This window comes from Pleurodeles waltl, chromosome 9 (genome assembly GCF_031143425.1).
Source record: "Pleurodeles waltl isolate 20211129_DDA chromosome 9, aPleWal1.hap1.20221129, whole genome shotgun sequence".
Classification (NCBI taxonomy): domain Eukaryota; kingdom Metazoa; phylum Chordata; class Amphibia; order Caudata; family Salamandridae; genus Pleurodeles; species Pleurodeles waltl.
Genome location: NC_090448.1, coordinates 60,098,406 through 60,120,960, shown reverse-complemented (window position 1 = coordinate 60,120,960; position 22,555 = coordinate 60,098,406). Strand labels below are relative to the sequence as shown.

At 43.5% G+C, this 22,555-nt stretch overlaps 1 protein-coding gene across 2 annotated transcripts in view; it reads left to right on the top strand.

Annotated features, from left to right (window-relative positions):
* The window catches only part of UROC1 (urocanate hydratase 1), a 168,941-nt gene that overhangs the window by 15,081 nt on the left and 131,305 nt on the right, over positions 1-22,555 (top strand). For both annotated transcript variants that reach the window (XM_069206285.1, XM_069206286.1), the window contains exons 2-4: positions 782-912; positions 3,117-3,210; positions 5,607-5,666. In XM_069206285.1, the coding sequence (XP_069062386.1) occupies positions 782-912; positions 3,117-3,210; positions 5,607-5,666 (285 nt within the window). The remainder of the gene's footprint in view (positions 1-781; positions 913-3,116; positions 3,211-5,606; positions 5,667-22,555) is intronic.

Genomic DNA, 22,555 nt, shown 5'->3' with positions numbered 1-22,555 from the left:
GTCATCCACTGTGAATGAGAGAGCATTCTTTATATGCAGGGCTTTTGGAATTATCGCACTTGAGGACCAAATTACTTTATCGATTTTGACTTAATATGTGGCTGTTATGCAGCAAGCGTGCAACATCTCTTTATGCATAAGTGTAGGAATATTTCAACTTTTGTGTGGGAGTTGCTTTAAGACTCAAGCCATGGCGCCTTAAAAGCAGATGCAACATATTAAGGATTATTTTAAAGTCTGAGTTCCCTGTTGAAATACATAGGTTTCGAGAACCGTGTGTATTGTCAACGTGAATTTGTGTTACTGGTGGGGAAAAATGACACAGAAGAAATCATACTATCCAATTTTAAGGATTTTGCTTCCGAAAGCAGGCAAAATGCTTCTACTTCCTAAATCTGCGGAACAGGAATATTTACACTATCTGGGCAAAATTATTACTTCTTTGACTCACTTTATTAGAGCGTTAGGCTCAGCATTCCCCTCCAGGAGGCGAGGGCCTGGCTAGGTGGCCACTTTACCCAGGCCTTAGAAGGTCCAAGCAGTTCTGACTCCTCGTTTTCCACCTACATCCCAGCTCTAGTGCAAGCCTTTTGGCTGAAGACACCTGGCTTTCCTTGTGTGTTTTCTGCTTGTGTGACTGCACCTCTTCCACAATTGTATTTATTTATTGGGTTCTCTGTTGATGGACCTGGTTGTTGCTGCTCATTTTGTGCCACATCTTCAAGCTTGAGTGACCCAATCAAAATGGGGTTTGTTTGTCTCTTATTGTCTTTCCTGGCAGCTGGCCCTGCAGAATTCCTTGCGCTACTTTCCTCCCGTTTTGCACAAAGAGTTGGCACAAGAGTTTGCGGATGAGCTGCGGTTGTACGGCCACGTCTACATGTACAGATTCTGCCCACAGATTCAAATGAGGTAAGCATCTGGTGTGTTTCCAGACAGTGGTGTGTTGGGTGTGAAAATGTCTCCTTTAAGTATGCAATGAGCAATTTCAGTAAAAGACCAGACCTGTGGGTACTACACTGGCTCATGTTCATAATACTCTTTCCTGTGTGACTTTTAGCTCTCAGGTAATATAGCCTTGTAACTCGCTGCTGAGGGCTATACCAGTTGTTAATGGCCCAAAACCAGCATTACAGGTCTAAGACACAGGCGAGGGCCTATAACGAGGGTGAGGGCCTTTAACGGCTATAGTCTGAGGCATGAGGGCTATAAGGAGATTAGAACATTCCACCCAAAAGGGTAGAATGTTCTCAATTAAAAAAGGAGAAACATGAAGACAAACATTGGATGTTGGAAATCTGGGCTTATACCAGACATTATAAGCCTGAGGACAATCCATTCTCTTCAATGGAGCTCTCATCAATCCAATGTTCGAATATAGTTTAATGCCAAGGAGCGTGTAAGGATTTTCTTCCTTTAGTCTTTGTCTCTTGCTTGAGGCTGATTAAAATGCAAGTTCCTGTTGGTAGATCTTCGTGTGTTGGCCTTGTGCAGTGATGCTGGCCTCTGTTCAAGGTTATTGTCCAAGCCCCACAATTGCAGGAAGCTTGAAATAATCCTTTGGATTGACAGGGGTGCCATGGGCCGTAATGGGTCCTAAGAGCAATGGGGCTTCACTGGGCCCTGGTTGAGGAATGAATTGCGGCCTTAATTCAAGCATCGCTGTTTTCAATGATTTGAGAAGAAGCACAGGAGCTCTTACTTCTCACAGCCTTTCAGACCCATTTCCATGTCAGTAGCTGGGTAGTAAAAGTCTTCTGACCGTGGTATCCCTCTCTCCATTCTTTCTCTGAGCCAAATATACACAATGGGCGCAGCTCACAAAGTGCTCCAGCATCTGTGTCTTCTGGTCCAGGTGTGGATTACTTCTGGGTTTCCAGAAATAAAACTGCTAACAGGCAGAAACAACTTTGTGATTTAGGCCCAAAGTGAATTCGGCTTGGCAGGCAACTGTCTTGCTTGCGTTCTTTGAACAGCCTGAGTATCCTCTGTGCTTTTAGGCTTCTCTCCCACGCTACAAATGCAGACTGTGGCTTTGTGCAAACACTTATCCAGTCCAATCATAGCCTAATCTACTTGCATGATGGATTAAGAACAAAGTACCCACCGCTTACCCAGGTCTCCCCCACTATTCTTGATGCATATGGTGTTTGCAAAACCTAGCAGACCACTGGAGCCTAGAGCCAGGCCAACATGACGTGAACTGTGGCACAAGGTGTGAATTCTGGGAAGAGCTGTCCACCATGAGGAAGGACAAATTGGGGGAGCATGTAGAAATTTTGCACATTAATCAGTGAAAACCTATGTTAGCGTCTTATTCACAAGATGCAACTTAGGGTATTGTGTGCATTCGATGACAGCACCTTATTCGCTTGATGAAGGATGGTATGAGGGTGGAAAATGTATAAACCTGTACATGGGTTTCTGTGTCCCTTCAGGGTGGGGTCATTCCTCAAATATAGACTGTATTACAGTGGACAAACTGGAGTCCCCTGGTACCTTCGTGTTGTCTGGTACATCCAGCCACCCCAGAAGGTAGACCCCAGAAATCTGCAGTTTAAGCATCTTCGGCTGCAGACCCTGCAATCTGGAACTTGTTTCCAACATATTTACATTGCGAAGAAAACTTTTGCGCAATTTCACCGAAACCTGAAAACGTGTTAGTTCAGGTAGCATCTTGTGAGAATCGTTGGCCCCGCTCTTGACCAACTTTCTTCTGCGTAGTGTCCCTTACGGTTCTCCTGTCTCTTACACCGAGCTCCTTCTTCCTATTTCATCCCAACATCTTTTATGTTTGCTGCTCTGCTCACTCTCTATCCCTTGCCTTCACCTTGTATCCTTGTTATCTAGCATCTTTCCCCGTTCACTTTCTTACGTTCCCTTTTTACTTCTTCTGTCCCTGTTACCCGACAGTGTTGTTACTTTATAGGATGTTATAGATGTTTATTCTTATTTATTGTATGAAATGGCACAGTTAAGCGTAAGTTTCAATTTCTGTTCTTTGTAAATGGATGCTTGTATAAATATATAGCGCACTGATACCACCTGGTTGAGTATGCTCCAGAAAAATGCCAAAAACAATAAATCTAACAAGAATCTTGATTGTCTTACCACAGAGCGTATCCCATCCATGAGTACCCTTGCAAGACCAAGAAGGCGGCTGCGATAATGCACATGATCATGAACAACCTCGACCCAGCAGTGGCACAGGTAATGTACGCTGGGAAACCAGAAAAGTTCCATAAACTTTCTTTTAACCTGTCAGATCTCCCAAAACATCCAGATCTAAATAAATCCAACAATGAAAACTACAGTTTTTTTGTAATTAAAGCGCTTCACATTTGGTATCCAAGTGGTTCCGGTTTTACTCCATAGTGTAGCCAATTAGTCTCCAGCACCCTTTACTCTTGGGCCACCTGCGCAATTGAGAAACCATCTGCTGTGACCCTGGGCAGTCGGATATGACGTCACGCGTTTTGTCATTTCCAGATATAGAGCTCAGTTTATTACCAAGAAGTGCCTGCTTTTGATACTTGTGTGCGGAGTTTGCGATATTTCGGTCACTTCACTTGTACAATGTAATCTTCGTGGTATCATTCATGAGATATGTGGGGTGAATCACAGAAAACCTTGAACTGTTTTTGTTCATCTATTAAATTGGAAGGGAGAGGAAGGTCCTGTTCCAGATTAAATAGGAATTCCTTCCTTGTTAGCTAATTTCTGATCTGCAAGACTTTTGTGTAGGCCTGGCAGCTGTATCTATTGTCATACATTGTGAATTGCATTTGTGCTCTTGCAAGCTGCATAGGTATGCCCAAGGTGAGTTAAAATAGTTCTGCCCCCGAAACTCGCTCTAAATTATAATTTATCTGAACTCACCTTGAAAACGTCATCATAGCTTTCTGCAAACCCCACGGACCCCAGACCACGTCTTTCAGAGTTAATTGTGGTTTAATTGCATGGCTTGCCCCTTGTTTAGTCGAGAGCACTGGTACTCGCAAACATTTTCCCAGGTGCCAAAATGTTGGGTCTATGATGTGTCCGAGGGTGGCATTGATGCCATTGGGGTGGCAGGGGATTGGGGGAGTTTGTTTGGGGGAGAGTGGTTGATGGTAAGGTGAGTGTAGGAGAAGTGAAGCATATTCATCTAGGGCTGAATTGCACAATGTGCAACCAGAAAAGCTGGTATTAATCCCAGCTTCCCCACTTTAATAAATTGTGTGATCCTCGGCAATGGTTTTATGTCAATTTACTTCCCTTTTCTTCACACACGAGGACCTTAAAATACATGGCTTAAAGATGTGTGCTTTAGAAAACCTCCACCAGTGTTTGATTTAATAAACTATAATGTTGTTCATGTATAACAGGAATCCAGGACACCCATAGCGTGCCCATAAGAACTAACTTGTCTCCTAGTTCACTATTGGCATTGATGTTGGGGAGGGGAAAAGAATGTATGTTTTTAAATTCAAGTTTGAAAACGTTCACTTAAAAAACTTAGTGCACTGGTATAGTCTAATGTACTAAGGTAAAACGGTCCTGCATGTTAATGAAATACACTTTTTGAATTTTGAAGAGACTTTATCATACTTGTACACACTTCTTGTGAAATGTCTTAAAAAGGAATGTGTTCCTAAAGTTAAGTGGTGCAGGACAGACACTCTAGTTACTTCCTTTCTCGGAGTTCAATTTACCTGCACTTAACCTTTAAGTAAATACTTGTCTGTTTTGGATATGATCTTTCTAATGGTAGTAATGAGTGGAGTATACAGCATCCTGGTGCCGCTGTTGACCGGGGGGTCACATGTAAAAGTCAGGAGGGCCACAAGCGGCACCAGGTCTGTACTTTCAGTATCTCTGCTCCAGAGTCATCACTTTTCCAGCTGTTGCTGAAAAACCACAGGCAGGGCCACGGGAATTGTTTCTGCAGACTCTGCATTTTCCACACAATTGTATATTTGCTGCATATGCCACATAATCTATTATCTGCTGCCTAACCTGAAGATTTTAACATAAAACTGTTTCGAGCTCAAACCGATCAAAAGTTACCAAAAGAAAAACGCAACAGTGTTTCTGCTCAGTGGAAGGCCCTACGCGAAGTATGACTGGGCACCTGGGTGTTGCCAATTGCTGTATTTGGGTGTTAAATCGATACTGATTGGATGAAACCTTTGTCCAGACAGTATCAGCAAGTGTAAACTTGCAAAATAATGCCATCTCAATATGTGCCACATTGTGCCTCATAATTTGCCTTTTCTTGCCATCTAATTTGGGGCCAGATGTAGCAAAGGTTTTTACCCATTCTGTGTCTATGGGAAAAAGTGTTTGTACATATGGCCCCTAGTTCACTATGCTGCATGGTTTGGTCCTCCCTTGCAGCATAATTACAGTGGCCCTGACTGCAGCTCATGGGTGCACTTGGGTGGTTGAAGAAACTTGATGGTTTGATTTCTGCTCCGTGTCAGTTCTAGCTGTTGTCGCATGTGTACGATTTATCAATTTTTGTCAGAAAACTCAACGTTCAGAATTATGGTTGGATTTTATGGTGATAATGATGCATGTTTGTTTATTACTATGTTATAATCCTAGTTCTGTCTTTTTTTCAGTTTCCGCAGGAGTTGGTAACATACGGAGGGAATGGGCAGGTCTTCAGCAACTGGGCTCAGGTAGTACTTTACCCTTTGGAACTCCTTGTCGTACACTGTAATTTACCAGGTTCCACATCCCTACTTAATGCTCTGACAGATGAAGACTTTTTCCTTTGATATTGTTACATGTGCACTCTGCTTTTCAGATATGTATGAAACTCAATAGAGATGCTCAGTACCCAACCTTATGAAACGTGTTGGGCCAAAATGGGGATATGGACTGTGCATAGTAAAGGATGTCCAAAGCCCTGCAATGCCAGAACATAATCATTCTGTGAATGTCAATGAAACGTACCTGTAGCAAAGAGCATTGCAGAATGGGGTGCATGATGCGTAGGGAATCTGGAAGGGCAGTCTTTCGTTAACATCCTAACCACATTCTCTTTGAAATAATAGTATTTTACTTCTAATGCTGAATAGACTGCACTATATAGCACCTTACAATTGATAAATAAATGCAAATTATTTAATGCTGGTCCATATTTCCTTTTTTGTGTATTCATGTTCCTCCTTACTGCCTCTTTAATCTTTGTTTTGCCTTGGAGCTGTTTCTATTTTGCCTATTTATTCTACTACCTTAATTTTGTGATACGTTTCTTTCATAGTTATCAGTTGTCCTAATAGAATCTTTAACATGTATATGTAACACAAGCCAACATGACTTGTAGCATGCCATGTGTCTTTGCTGTTTAACCACAAAAATAGACCCCTCATGTCTCAACGCCCCAGCCCCAAAACATGCACTGGCCTTGATTATATTTTGTGATGTATCCATTATATAGAGAAGGAAGGAAATGTAATTTGCTCTGTGACTGTGTCCCTTGACAGTTCAAGTGTTTTCAGCTCTTGTAGTGGCTACCAGTCTAAGCTGGTTTTGTGAAGTGGGATATGAGGCTAGGGTCATCCATAAGTTGATATAAAACCAGTTTCCCACAATCCTAAAAGATAATGTTACCTCTTCATTCAAAGTTTGATCTAGTGTGAATTTTGAACTGAAAATAAAATCCTACATAAGTTTTTGAACTTGGCAGCTGAAGAACGTGGAACAATTCCTGCTAATAAAGGCTTTTCACTATATTTACTACAACTAAGAGCAGGTAGATTTTAATGGACATTGGTAGGAATGGCACATTTGCAAATGTTGCAATGGAAAGCAACGAGGCATTGCTACACATGAAGGTAGCAATGGAGGGGCAGTTGGTTTTAATTGTTTATTTTGTTTAATATTGCGAATATATGCACCAGTGAAGTGCTGATGTCTCAACTTTTCTTAGTTGACAAGATAGCTCAGGGAGTTAAGTGCTTGTTATGGATATTAATGTTCGCTCTGCAGTCAGATTCCTGGCAGGGACTACACAACCTTCATAGTTAGACAGTTTGGCAACTGAGACATTTTCTGCTTGGTGTATTATGTAACAACTTGCAGAAAATAAGCCAGTTAAGCTAACTCGACATTTGAAACTTGAATCAGATTTAGAATTGATTCTCAGTGAATCTATAAACCAGTGGTTCCCAACCTTTTGACTTTTGAGGCCCCCCAGTTTATCAATACTGAAACCCCACTGAATCGTTTCTGAAGCTTGGGGACCTAATCTGTTAATATTACTGAATTTTCTAAGCAGTTGCGGACCCCCTGAGGAGGCTTTGCAGACCCTCGGGTCCCCGGACCACAGGTTGGGAACCACTACATAACCCATATGGATATACATCTTCTAATAAGGATGGCAGTGCTGCGTATAGTAATATACAACAATACAGGACGTATGCAGACTATATACAGAACATAGGCAGGTGCAATATTGTAAAATTGTAGGAAAATAATACAACCTAATTAGAATAGTTAAATATTAAGGAGAAAGGTTTTTACGTGGGAGGCTGGGAATCGTGGATCGGAGGTCAAACAGACCTGACCTATTAAGAAATGCGAGAGAGACACCTATGGCATCTCACTGACCAAAACAACAAAAAGTGATGGGTGTAATGCACGAGCTGATCTCTGCCACTGCTGTCAAGATGAGCACCCATAAGTGGAAGTTGTATTTCTGGAGTTTGATTGTGAGCTCAAAGTGCTGTGGGTCTCCAGCTGCCCCCACTGATGAGGACCACATTGCTTCGAGGTCAGAGGGGACGTGGCTTAGTGCTTCAGGCTGGACCACCCATTTTGAAGATGTCCTAAACTGATGGCACACGGTTGCCCTGGGTAAGCTAAGCACGAATGGAATGTGTCAGTTCACAGTTACCAGTGGCTGAAATGTTTTTGTGCTGTTAGGAGGCCAATGCAAAACACAGGCATTAACTTATCAGACTCGAAATTCATAGGTGTAGAAAGTGCAAGACCAGAAGACATCCTAGCATCCTTTACAGCATACACATCCTTGATGTGTAGTATGACTCTACCAAAATTCAGACCATCTTCCACTCTCAGACATCAGAAAGGAGTGGAAAGTGTCATCAAGGAGTACACTTGTCAGCAGAAGTGCCTATAAAGTGCTGTGGGTTTTCAAATTTCCACCAAGTGTTCCGAATCTATTGTTGTTCTGACCATACATGAGAATAAGGCCCCATTGATAGACATTTTTTTCACCCTGTTATAATTATTACAAAGTAATTATCCTATCCAGGGAGCAACAAATTCAGGGACATTTGTCCTCTTACCCAGATTCCTGTCTGAAGGCAGCATGCCTAACAGTTCAGGCTGGACTGGTTCCATTAGAGAAGAAAAAAGACTGATTTGCTTGTGGCTGATCCCTTTCTGTAATAGCGCAGTGAACCAAAAAGTGATGAACTTGAATGTGGACCAGAGCTTTGCAGCCACCATGTTTTATCAGTGAGGCAACCTAAGTATGACCAGTATGGTGAAAGTTGGGGTGTCGGATAGTTTACTGTGTATTTAGCTTAAATCTCTTTGGTGAAACCCAATAAGACCTCTTCATGTGGACAATTAATTGGTCAGTAGTACCATTTATTAGGGTAAATGGACTTCAACATGCTAAGATAGGTAAACACATACACACAAATTAGTTATAAAACTTTATTCATTTTTTTTTTTAATCTGGATACTTATGCATACGTAAACTGTTATAAAAAAATCATTTGACAGCTATAAAATGCTCTTAATTCTGTTTTGTATTTCAAGATAGTTTGTCTTCTGGTTACACCAGATTAAAAAAACTCCTTTATCTCCTTAAGATTAAAAGAAAATACCTTAGAGCCACTGACACCCTTTTATTGGCCAACGCGAGCAGTATATCAATGTTACAGGCATGCCTGTAACACTTCTATGTTCTTGTAGAACTCATCCTAAGATACCATTGAAAGACTAGTAAAGGGCAATCATTTCTGTGAACAAGGGTCTTGCCGAAAATCTGATACTTCGGAACTGAAAACGATATGTTGCACCACTTAGAGTTCCCTGATACTTTTAGAAGTGGTGACAACAGGTCCGTGGCAGGTACTGACTGCATAACTTGGCAATGTTTTCTGTTTGGAAAGTTCCTTGCTAAGTTATAATCTGTGAAAGATGTGCTGAAAACAGATTGGCAAAAAAGGGTATTTGCTGCTAGGAACCTGATGTCAAATGGTGTTTAATTCTATGCTATTAGGGTTTAGAAGAGACTTCTATTGGGGTGGGAAGCAAGGTTATAAAATGAAGCAGTTTCACCTATGGTAGGATCAACTTGATTCTTCTTCTACTAAATTCTCGGAGCATCAGAGTGATAAGAGGAAGAAGGGAAAGGATCAACTACTCGCTACCGCTGACTTCAGTCATTGGTTCTCGTGATTTATGTATGATTCTGGGTGGGACACTAGACGAGTGCATCTACCCCTGGGATCTGTTTGACTTCATGGTCACAGGTTCAAATCCCACTGGGTCCTCTAAGTTCCATCCTTCTGGTTTTCCTAAAATGAGTACTGGTAAGTTGGGTAACAATAAACGTGTATAATACAGTGCCAAGATGCCCGAAGGGGCGAATGTGTACTTTAAGAATATATGTAATGTTAATACAACTACATTTCCATTTGAAATGCCTCTTGGAACTGGGGTAGTTTTTTAAACGTCTGGTGCTTCCTAGCTTGTACACTATGTATATTTCTTATTCGGATGACGATTTTGAAGAGCCAAACCTCACTTTGCCACCATCGCTTATTTTCACATCATAATTTGGTTTAATTGTTAGCCGTTCGCTCACCCACAACTGGGGTAAAGCATTTTGGTTTTAAGACAGAGATGCCTAGACATGCAAATTTCAAAGCGTGATTAAAACTACTCCTGCGCTACATGGAGTTCTGCAAGTGGCAGAGTGCATTGGGTCACGCCATTTGTACTGATTTTTAGCACCGGGTGTTTGTCCTGTGCTGAAAAATCAGCACGAATAGTGCCCCGCGCAGCAAAAGAGGGCGCTGCTTTTTTCTGCCTCTCGAGAATATTTTCTACTTAAGCGGCACCTTCCTCAACACAAACCAAAGGTTTCTCAACATGAGCGGTAGTGACCATCCACGACCTCTTGTGTTGAGAAATCTCGCTGGGAGGTGGTCTGAGTAATATGTTCTTTACTCGCCATCTCAATGTTGTGGAGCGCGAATGAGGAAAAAAAAAACTCCACTCGGCTATGCTGAGTTTTTTTTTTTGGAACTCCGTGCTCTAAGCGGAGTGAGAAAAGCTCTGTGAGTGGAGTTCACCTCCCACCCCTACTTGTGTATGCACATAAGGGAGTTAGATATAGGCAGCCAGTAGATGCTCCAAGAAAATAATGTTGACATTTGTGCACAGAATCAATTGGTTGGGGCGGGGGTGTTTACCTGCTCCTTGAAGTAAAGTGATATCCATGCACATTCGATCACTAAGAAACCAAGAACATGGATCAGAAGCCTGTTGAAGACCTGTGTTTAAATTTCAGTCCCCTTAATGAGACTAAAACACTTCGCAACTAAGTTCTGAGGAGTGACTCTGTTATTTAATGTGAACATAATCCAACAGTCCAATAATTTATGTGCCCCTATCATCACTGGGATTACTGAATCCTACTTTCAACTGGCGAGTGCCACGAAGAAATAAACTGTCTCAGCCAGCGGGCCTAAAAGATGTGTATTTAGCTTGCAGTCCTAAAAGAATCATTCCTGCGCGCTTTTATTAGCTAAAACTTCTGAAGTGCAGTTTTTTAATTGTGCAATTGGTAGAATTCCAGAAGAATTGTTTATTCACATAGGATTAGAATTATTTAAACAAAGTTCTATAATTATAAAATGGCATTTGACTCATTGGATTTTAAGTGCCAAAAAGGATACGTTTATTACAATTGTGATAACTCTCAACTGTATGTTTAGTCTGGTTATCATAAAATGCCTTAGCTAGGATCTACTTAGAACAGCAACAGAAATTGAGGAAGCATCAATTCGGTGTCCTAGTTTTGAGAGGAGAGCCCTTCTGATTGAAGGCTGATGGGATGACTGAAATGAGATTGGCCCTTTCTTCTGACCGTCCTGTGGTTCCCTTTGCTCCTAATCTCCAAACGTGCCCCAGAATTTGTGATCTTTAAGGTCCTGTGGTCCCTTAACAAGATGGTTGAAAGGCATCACTTGACTTTTTAATTTGGCACAAAGGACCGAAGAGTTGGAGGGGAATGCATGGATGATGAAAATGAGACACTAGATCTGAGAGTGAAGATCACATTAAATCTGTAACGAAATCAACGACAACTTTTCGTTCTTTGTCCTGCAGTCTGTCTGGCCGCTGTTGGATCGAGAGCCTCTGCCAAGTTAAAGTTCCATCATGGATGCCTAGACCCTAAGTGAACGACACGGATAGCCAGTTAAGGCCCATAATCTGCTTAATGGACTGTAGTCATTTTCAATGTCTTAGACTGATCGTGGTCTTGAGGATGTGCACCTCCCCTGCAGGGGTGAGGTAAATGCTGATGGACTTGTAGCCAACATACCTGACGGCCCCTCACCCTGAAAGCAAACTAGGCCCACTTGAGAACTGTGGATTTTCTTTGGTGACCTTTAATATCTTACTTCAGTGACCCCCTAACATCCTTCTAATTCAGGGTAGGGTGTACTTTATCCAGTCCTCATTGTTCCAGGTGAGTTTGTAAATGTGGTAGTGTGTGTGGGAGCCACACCTGCCAGAGGGGGAGAAACGGAGAAGACGGGGGAAAAAAACTCCAGAACTTTCCACACAACCACACCACCCCCCCACCCCCGCCCCAAAGCCGCAACTTTATTCATCACGTTCCCGCAAACCGGCTGCTGTCCCGAGTGACCCGACCCGGGTGACCTCGCAGCCCCTACGCACAGCCCTCCGCATTTAGAAGCAGAGGCGGGTTCCAGTTGTGTTCGTTTTAAAGGTTTAATAGGATTTAAAACGTGCCTGGCTCCATCAGCATGTGGTCACCTCTTCTCTGTAGCAGTGAAACCCGACCCGGTCATGAAAGAGTTTCTGATCCCTTTAGCGAGTTTGGGAATTTCAAGTTTAAGGAATAAAATGTTATTTAGAGTCTTCCATGGATTAAGCCGCTGAGCGAGTGGGTGGAAAGAGCAGATAGAGCGAGCCAGGCTGTTTACGGGTGGCTCAATGTCTCCCATAATGTCCAACAGTCCTGTTCCTCGTGAGCAGCCAAGGTCTGGCCTCTCACAAGCCGCCCTGCAAAGGCCCGTGTGCCCTGCTGCACGAGGTGCTGCCATCTGGACGCAGGGGTGGACTGGGGCCACGATTAGTCACAGGCAGTCAACAAAAAAAGTGTCCCACATTCCCAGATCCCAGCCTTTCGCAAAACAGTGTTTAGTTAATGGCATGGACCTAATGTTCGTAAACATTAAAGTATTTTAAACCTTATAGGGCCTGTAACTTTTGTCAAGACTGGAAACAAAATTATTCCACATTATTCTATTGGGTGCTCTTGGAATATTTCTCACCCTGAGATTCCCTGAGACTCCTCTTCATCCTTAGGCTTTTTACGCCCACCCATGGCTTTTTAGATATGCACAGTACTTTTACACTACTTAACAGAGGTCCTGTAGTGTGCAGAGACTGGCAAAAGGCGCATCGTTACTTTTTACTTGCAGGTAGCATCATGCGTAAGTTCTAACAAATGAAATGATGCTAGTGTGTAAATGTAAAAATAATTATACATAGTGTCCCTTTCCTCACAGTTTTATCTAGCATAATCTTGACACACGAGTGTTGGAGAGCTTTACAAGAGCACCAGATAACAATACAGAAGGTCAGATTAATTCCTTTGGAGGCTCAGGTGAATTCTGTGATTTGCCCAGGATCACAGGATGCTGAGCTGATGCCTGGACTTGAACATGGTTTCTCAGTTTCAAAGTCCGCTAAGGCCACAACCTCTCCCTGTTGACTGCAGAAATGGAAATGGGACAGGCAAAGAAGGGCAGCAGAGAGTAATTTATCCCACCCTCTTCCATGAAGGGAGATGGATGTAATAACTTGTGTATGTTTACCGTTCGTGCTCTAAATCGATACTGTATATCAACCACTGTTACTACATTGTACTTGTGTATAATTACGACCCTTACTGCATTGTACTCGCGTATACTTACGACCCTTATTGCGTTGTACTCGCGTATACTTACGTTCCTTACTGCGTTGTACTCGCGTATACTTACGTTCCTTACTGCATTGTACTCGAGTATACTTACGATCCTTACTGCAGAGTATTCGTGTAGTTACTATCCTGATGCAAAGTGCTCCTGTCTACATAAAATGCTTACTGAAAAGTACTTGTGTGCTTACTATCTTTAATGCAAAGTACTCATGTCTACATAAAATCCTTAATGCAAAGTACTCATGTGCTTACTATCCTTACTGCATTGTACTCCTGTCTACTTACTGTCCTTACTGCAGAGTACACGTGTACTTAATATCCTAATGCAAAGTACTCATGTCTAATTAAAATCCTTACTGCAAAGTACTCATGTCTACTTAAAATTCTTACCGTACTCATGTGCTTCTTATCCTTAATGCAAAGTACTCGTGTATACTTGCCGTCCTTCTGGTACAGCACTCGTGTATACTTGCCGTCCTTCTGGTACAGCACTCGTGTATACTTGCCGTCCTTCAGGTACAGCACTCGTGTATACTTGCCGTCCTTATAGTACAGCACTCCTTATGGTACAGCACTCGTGTATACTTGCCGTCCTTATGGTACATCACTCCTTATGGTACAGCACTCGTGTGTACTTGCCATCCTTATGGTACAGCACCCGTGTATACTTGCCATCCTTATGGTACAGCACCCGTGTCTACTTGCCATCCTTATGGTACAGCACTCGTGTCTACTTGCCATCCTTATGGTACAGCACTCGTGTCTACTTGCCATCCTTATGGTACAGCACTCGTGTCTACTTGCCATACTTATGGTACAGCACCCGTGTATACTGCCCATCCTTCTGGTACAGCACTCGTGTATACTTGCCGTCCTTATGGTACAGCACTCGTGTCTACTTGCCATCCTTATGGTACAGCACTCGTGTCTACTTGCCATCCTTATGGTACAGCACTCGTGTATACTTACCATCCTTATTGTACAGCACCCGTGTATACTTGCCATCCTTCTGGTACAGCACCCGTGTTTTCATGCCCATCCTTCTTGTACAGCACCCATGTTTTCATGCCCATCCTTCTGGTACAGCACCCGTGTATACTTGCCGTCCTTCTGGTACAGCACCCGTGTATACTTGCCGTTCTTCTGGTACAGCACTCGTGTCTACTTGCCATCCTTATGGTACAGCACTCGTGTATACTTGCCATCCTTATGGTACAGCACTCGTGTATACTTACCATCCTTATTGTACAGCACCCGTGTATACTTGCCATCCTTATGGTACAGCACTCGTGTATACTTGCCATCCTTATGTATATACTTGCCACCCTTAACTTCTTATTCAAAAGGCTAGTAAGGTGTCGGGATGAGTGACTGATACGCTGCAGGTTTGTGGACAGGTATGAGCATTGATGAGTCTGTGGGGTCCACCGAGGAGTGATGGAGAAACATTGCACAGGTTGGCACAGCATCCCAGTGACTGTGAAATAGTCTGAGGAGCTCCTGGTGACTAGAGATAATGCCATTGAAAGTGGCAGCTTGGTAGCCGCCAAGTATATGGAGCCTGTGGGCACACTCCGCCGGGGGAAGAATTTGGGTCGAGTGAAACGTGGAGACGCATTTTGTTATTCATCAAATGAGAGAGTCAAAGTGGTCTACACTGTCTTGGGAACGAGCAACCCACCTGGAGATACAACATCCTAGCAGCTGCAGATTGCACTGTTAGATTCTCGGGCCCCAAAGTGAGGTTAAAGTTCAACCCAAGTGGCTCAACTTTCCTAATTCCCCTCACCCTATGTTTCTAAAAATCCATAGGATGACCCTGATCCTTGCCTACAAGGATATATGGGCGTGTGGGGGTGCAGCTCAGAGGAATCTTGTCTCTGCAGGAAGAGAGGCTGAGCACTAGGACACTGCCATGAACAGCACTTGCAGTGAGAGGAAAGTGACACAAGATGGAGGGAGAGAGGCTGAGGACTTGTCTACGACCTTTCGGGCTCTATAAGGAAAGATACCACCAAAAACATCATTAGCCTGTCTCCCTTTACATGGGCCCTTACTATTGACACCCTGGAACTAAGCATCTACGACCACTGCAATTAAGAGTTTAGTTTTATCTTTCAGATACTTTTCTCTGCTGCTACTTGCAGGGATGACCTAGCTATTCAACTCGGGGCTTATGCCGATCAATAAAGATCCCATGCAGGAGAATGAAAGGCCTGTAATTCTGGCTCTCCATCATGGGAAAATTCATTGTAGTTGTAAGCAGGACCTCGAAGTCCAGTGCTGAAGAAGCTGCAGGGCCTGGTGGGATGCTGATGCTGATGGGATCCTGGTGCTGTGCTAGAGTCTTCGCCTTTAGAGCGTCTCCCCTTCTGGCTGCAGTTCCCTCCTTCCTTTGGTTTCATGTCTTCATGTAGAGCCTTGTGTTTGGGTAGAAGTGGTAAAAAGCGCTACCAGACTGAGAGAAGGTGCATCAGAGGCCGTTGCCCAGTGGAAGAACTCTTAAAGGAAGTCTTCCCAGACGGGGATGATGGCCACTGCAAAGAGCTTATCGGGATGTCTTGGAGAGGTAGTTCTAGCCTCAAAGTTCTTGCTCTGAATCCCAGGCGATGCCTAACCTGGAGTTCTCCATCTCCCAGAAATAGACAGCTTTCAGGAAGGATAATAGCTCAACCATCGCGAGGTGAGGTTCCATCCATGAATTGGGAATGGCACCACAAGACCCGCGTGGAAGCCTTTTATTTTGTACAGACGAAGGAAGATGTAGATTGGCGGTGTGATGGAGACAAACATCTTGGCGGTATTAGCGGAGTTGAGTTGAAGATGGACTCCAGACACATGGCTTCCCAACAAGTGGTCATAACTTTAAAAAAAAAATCAAGGTGAGTTTCTGGGTAACATAACATGTATTCCCCATGTTTTGATTGGATGGCATGTATCCCCTCACTGCTGACATCAAATCTTTCATTGCAGTGCATGTGAGGGACTATTTCTTTCCCTCTTCCTGCACCAACCCTCCTTCCCCTGTTTCATCAGCCAGTTCTCTTTATTTCAATTGTCCACCTAACATCCACTTTCCCTCCACGCCCCTTCCGCTCTGTGCCCCCTTGTTTATAGAGTTAACAGGTGAGACTCATTGGTCTTGCCAGTGCTTGTATATTATTGTAATGAACATGGAGAATTTCAAGTATTAAGATTTGCGAGAATCTGCACGTGCACATATACCTGCCATTAACTACTTTTATATTTAACTATGTTTGCGATTGCTATTAAGTGTGCAAATATTCCACAATATACTCCCCACTTTGCTAGCAGATCACTAGTCCTGGTTGGTAGTGTTCCAGTGAGTCCAGTCCAGTGACAGCATCTCTCATCCACTCAGCCTGTAATGGGGCTACATCCGGGGTGCAGGCCCCACCACTGCTACTCACCTCTCTAAATACAGCACTTCATGAAGTGTACAAAGTAAACTGTTGCAACAAAGGGGTAGTCCCTAAGCATGTAAAACTTTAAAAAAACACTCATTGTTGAGCCTCGTTTATTGACCGGACCTGCTATTTTCATGAGTGCAGATGCCTAAAACTGTATGGGCAAGGTTTCAGCAGAGTCCTACCATGCTTTTCATAAATCTTGACATACAAGTCAAATGGAAATCTTTGACATTCAAGGTGTCCTGAATTTTCCAGAATGGGGAGACCCCAAGAGACCCTATTGGCGGCAACAGCATTGTTGGGATAGTGGAGGGGCATACCATGTAGGTGCGGAATCCCAAATCCACACCAGATTTTTAGGATATCCACAAAACAAGTTTACACACCATGACTGTAAGTACATCTTCCGTAGTCCATGGGTGTCTCTAAAGGCTGGCATTGGCCCGGCCCTTCTGGACCGATGTTGGGCACCCATAGGATTAATTCACTCATTCATTCATGCTGCCTATGATTCCTGCGCTATCTCAGCTAATCTCCCTCACAAAGAAATGATTGAAAAGCATGTCAGTCTCTCTTTCTTTTGGGCTTTCTTCTTCCAGGAACACGACCTTGTGGACATTCCTTGCACAAAGTCTCAACACTCTCTGGCCTTAACTTTGTTTACAGGAACTGAGAAGTGCGTGTCCGGCTGCCTTCGCATTCTTGAGATGCCTCCGGGCTGTATTTCCAACACTGGGGAGAACCGCCTGATTACCAGCAGTCCGTGGGAGGAGAAACTGCGAACAAGTTTCCAAAATATGGAAAAAACACATCATCGCTGGCAGTCAGAGCGGCCTCCTAACTCCAGGCCGGCTCGGAGCAAGGGCTCAACCTGTCAGCAGTTAAACAACCTTTTACCTTCCAAGCCATAGGTACTCGCAAACATGTTCCCAGGGGCCAAAAAGTTTGGTCTGTGACGTGACCCAGGGCCTCACCGATGCCAGCAGTGGAGGTTGAGGCATGGGAGAGGGCTGTGTGGTTCTATGTAGCCCTTTGTTACACTGTAGATGTAACAGGAGGCACAATTTGTAATCACAATTCCGTGTGTTTTCTTTGCTACGACAACAATTGTATTGCTGCTATATCGGGCTTTTCTGTTTATAAAGTGCTTGTCTTTGCAGGGTTCAGTCACTCATAAAGGCACATAAGCACTTTTGATGGTTTATTTGTTTTACTCGGCTCTCATGATAACCAATTGGATTTACTCCATTTTATTCACAAAGTGAAGGCATGCACTTAAGTATGCTTTGCCAAAAATATCTATTTTACAATATTTTGCTTTGTATCCCTTTTTTACTTTCATCTCTGCAATGTAAACTTCAAATTCTGACTCCTTTTAAAAAGGACTCTTCTTTGAGTGTGCTAGGTATCTCTGCTAATCTAGTCTTGTTAACAAAGGGGCTCTACTCCCACCTACCATATGTTGTGGGACAAAATATTGCTTCTTTCTGGGATTTACAGCCGCTGCAGCAACACACGCATGTCCCCGCCCAGCACTCTTCTTCCCCCCCCCCCAACTAGAACTAAACACTACCACTAACAAAAATTCAGACCCATTTGCTTTGCCAATTCTTTGTGTTAATGGCTACAATAGATTGGTTAATGTTTTCAGCAGTTGGTTTGCAAGTTCTCAAGACTGACACAGTGTGCCTAGGAGCCGGTCTGAGCAGCCCCTTGGAATATCAGAGTGCTGCTGGAACTCACAGGAGTTGAATTGCTGAGTTTTAATAACACTCAGGAGTAGTTGGATCCCTCCCTAGGGCCATGAAGAGGGTTTTATTGAACTATGCCCAGGTAAGGAAGGTGGAATAGATCCTGTGTTGATGAGTGAATTATGTGCTCCTCCAGGACAAAGATTGTGTCAACTAGGTATGTGGGTGGGTGGGTGTGGTGTGTGTTTGTCGGGGGCTAGTGGATAAGTTATTGAGAGATCCGCTTGCCATCTTAACTGAGAATGACTGAACCAATGGTGGATATGTGTGCATGGATACAAGTGATGAGGGTGATACGTGCCCAAGGGGAGTTCCTCACCCCAGAGTTTGGCTGTATGTGGTCAGAACCTCTGTGTCGCTTATGAGATTAAAACCTTGGGCCTGATATACCATGTGATTTTATCTCTTTTTTTTTTTTCAATCTCAAATCCAGCAATTTTCAAAATCGGTCTTTGCGACTGAAAAATCACTGGTTGCAATTCACAGGATCCATTTTGCGAGTCGGAGAAGCATTTTCAACTTTGAGATTGGCTTTGAAACCCAGCCCAACTCTCTGAGTGGGTTACCACTCATTTGGGAGTTGCATTGCTGCACGTGTGTAACCACAATCGTGGTCATAAACTATTGAAAGGTTTATAATTCCTGACTTGGGATGGTAACATATGTTGCTGTGTAGGAGCTCTCCTTATAGGACTGCTCCCACTTTGTGGATGCTGACCAGAAGCCTCTGTGGGAGCAGACTGTGTGAACCTGTATGTTTGTTTTTTCCGTGATGCAGTTGACCGTATATCAGTCACACCACAAATGAAACCCAGGTCTCAAACCAGTTGATGTGCAAAACCAGTCTGACGCCTGTGGTTAGCATATCTGGTGCCTGAAGTAAAATATACCCAACCTACCAACACTAAATGTATGCGTCACCTGCAAGTACTATGTACAGAGTCTCAGCAGGGCCGAACAAACTGGTAGGTGGTCTCGAGTCTTAGAATTAAAAAACAACTCGACAAACTTACGAAACTCATTTTGTGCTGCAGGCACCGAAAGCTGATCTGAGTCTTGTTGCACTTAAGTCAGAGGAAGGAAATCTGAAGTGAGACAGCATCTCTTGGTACAAGAGATGGATTAAAAGGTGATCATCTGATCTTTCTACTTTAAGGATTGTTTACAAAGCCAAGGTGTTCAAACCACCACATCTAAACCAGGATTATCAATGAGGGCATATCTTATTGTCTCTGTATGATCGATTTCTAAAGCTATTCCTAGTTCTAGTATTCCCCAGAAGACATAGCCAGACAGGAGGTTTTGCAGTTGATGCCCATAGCATTATCTAGTATAAATGTCCCAGAGTTGGGATTCATTGAATTGATAGCTGAACATGTCCCTTTTCCCATTCTTCTACGACTGGTATGTCTAAATTTGAAGAAGTCCTGACCGAGGTTTGCCCTTCATAGATGATGCTAACATTTCCCACCAACTGGGGTAATCTCTTACAAAATGCTCTGTCTTTCCAATACAAAGACACAAGCCAGACCTTGTTCCCCTCTTTTTCCTTCTTTTGTTAACTTCTGTGGTACGGTGCTGCTAATCAAGTTGTTTTCTTGCCAAAAATAGCCACACAAAAGCAGCATAATTAGAAAGCCACATCCTCTGATTTAAGATCAGCAGGTCACCTTTACTGACATACAGTAAGACCAAAGTAACTTCAGCTTGATTCATGGAGAATTTAATGGATTTGCTGATGACTGTAAATTGGTTTGTGCCATCAGATGGAAAAGTATGAGAATTGCATATGACTTTTTTTAGGAAGCATCATGAAAGTGTGAATAATGTAGTAGACAAAGCATCTATCATGGAGTTACTGACACTGGAATCGTGTCAGCGGCTAGGAATTGTTGGATTGGTAGAAGAAGCTACTTCGCCTTTGGAAATGCCAAGAGGATTTGCACATACCGTCCCTTAATGTTATGAAGAAGAAGAAATAAGCTTTCTTGTTGAGGAAAGGCTAAATAGTTATGTATCTTTATTATCCCTTGTGCCATTACCTTTAGGGGAGTAGCCTAGGAATCCATGATTTATGTCCTGACAGTTTAAACTGCCCAAATATCTACAAGCTGAGTGATCTAGGCCAATTGCCAGTCCCACCACAAGTCTGCTCACCTCCTGTACGGTGCTCCATGCAGGCTAAAGAAACCATTTGCAAGGGGAATAGGTGGCGCAGAGGGGCTCACTCCTGTAGGTAGGAGGTTGGAAGACCTGGATGTGGATGACCAGACAGACAATTAGGACAGCATCTTGGCAAGTAATCAAAGTACAGCAGCCTCCCCACCTGAAGGAGAAGAGCACAATACACTGTGCAGCGTGGCAGTAAGAAACTTGGAGCTTATCAACAGTATTTCGACATATTACTTACCCTGTGGAGCGTGAAGGTGAACTACTAGCCTGAGGCGTACTGGGTACCTTGCCTAGGAGCCAAAGAAGGATAAGAGACCCCCATATCGCCAGTAAGGCGGAAGTCTAGAAGTTGGGAGGCAAAACTAAGCAGCAGAAGGTAAGTATCAAAATGTTTGGAGGGGGGTAGGGGCAGAGGGAACCAAGGAGGGAGAAAATAACAAAGGTAATGCTACAGAAGGCTGAGGGCGATCTCAAGTGTGAGGGTAGGAGTTGTAAGAATCACTGACCGTCTTTATACCAACTCTAGTCCTATTGATCCTGAAGAGCTACTTGCTGAGGCTGGCTCTCATGTGGCTGATACAGTGTAACACATCTGTTTGTCCTGGAACTATTCGTCCTGTCTGTCTGCATTTTCCATTGATCTGTTCTTCGTCTTTACCATTTCAGATGTTGCTTGGTTCTTAACTGAGCGAATTAATCCGGTGACCTGACAGGACGGCCCTTGGGTTAGAAGCTGGCTGAATGCCACTTGGGCTATTTGGACCCTTCCGCTGTTAGCTTGGCTATGCTGACCCAGATAAACTGGAATTCTGTCTCAGGGTATTCTTGTCCAATGTTTGTGAACCTGGATGATGGAATGTTTTTCTGAGTACATACCACTTTCGGGCGTTCTGCTCTTCTTGGACCACGCATCTGCCCCCTTTTGACTGTTTCAATAAACTGGTCCTTTCACAGACTGCGAATCCAGGGAGTCCAGGCATTCTTAGTTTCTCTGGCTACTTAACTTGTCCACCATGGTCCAGATGATTACACTGACTGCCTCAAGATCTTATGAAGAGCCCTTAACCCATGGATCCTTCTACCTAGTTTCCCAACGGCTTACGCCTGCCTCTGTAGACACACTGTTGGCATAGCCATCTGTGGTTATCAAACAAGTGTCAGAGGTCCCTTGGAAGCCAGCCTTAAGCTTCTCCACCCACACTGCCTTCCTACACTTCGAGGTGACCTGTTGGCTCGTTACCAGTCCCACAATAATTGGAGGCAGCACATTTCCCAGGTACTTTTTTTCATGCCATTTTTCAAGATACATTGCACTGGATGGGGTTGAACAAAGGCCCTAATAAAGATATGTAGAAGAACTGTGGAGCTGAGCTGGGGGCTCCATATCATAACCCTTAGATCTAGATGCACTGATGATGGTCTGCTGGCGATGGCCTGCAGGCTTTTGGTTCGATTGAATACATTGCCTACTTCCAGGAGTTCAAAAAATGTATCTTTTGGTTGCGTTGAATATGAGCTCTGAAACAGAGGAACTTTAGAGTTTTGGGGGATTCCATAGTCTTTGTAGTGTAAAGCTCCAGCGTAGTCTTAGAACAGTTTTATATTTTCACTAGTTCTTTAACTCTCTCCCCATGAACCGTTCGGATTGTTGACTAGGGACACTTTCCTTGGGAGATGACGATTACCTGTGTGTCACTCGTTTAGGGGCTGATATTTTTACACCTAGTTTCAGCCCCTGCAGAGAAAATTCCAGAGGATTATGGCTGACTAGAACAATTAGCAGTACATGGTACCCTTCTTGGGATTGAGCTTTGGTCCTCTGGATCCCAGTAGGCTTGTAGTTCTGAATACTGCCGACTCATGGCAGCATGGATTGCACATTTACCCTTCTTACACAATATTCTGCTGCGAGTTCCATTCCTGGTGTACTGTGATCACAGATTTCCAATTCTTCTATTCTAGTTGAGCCTCTCTGAAAAATGACAAGA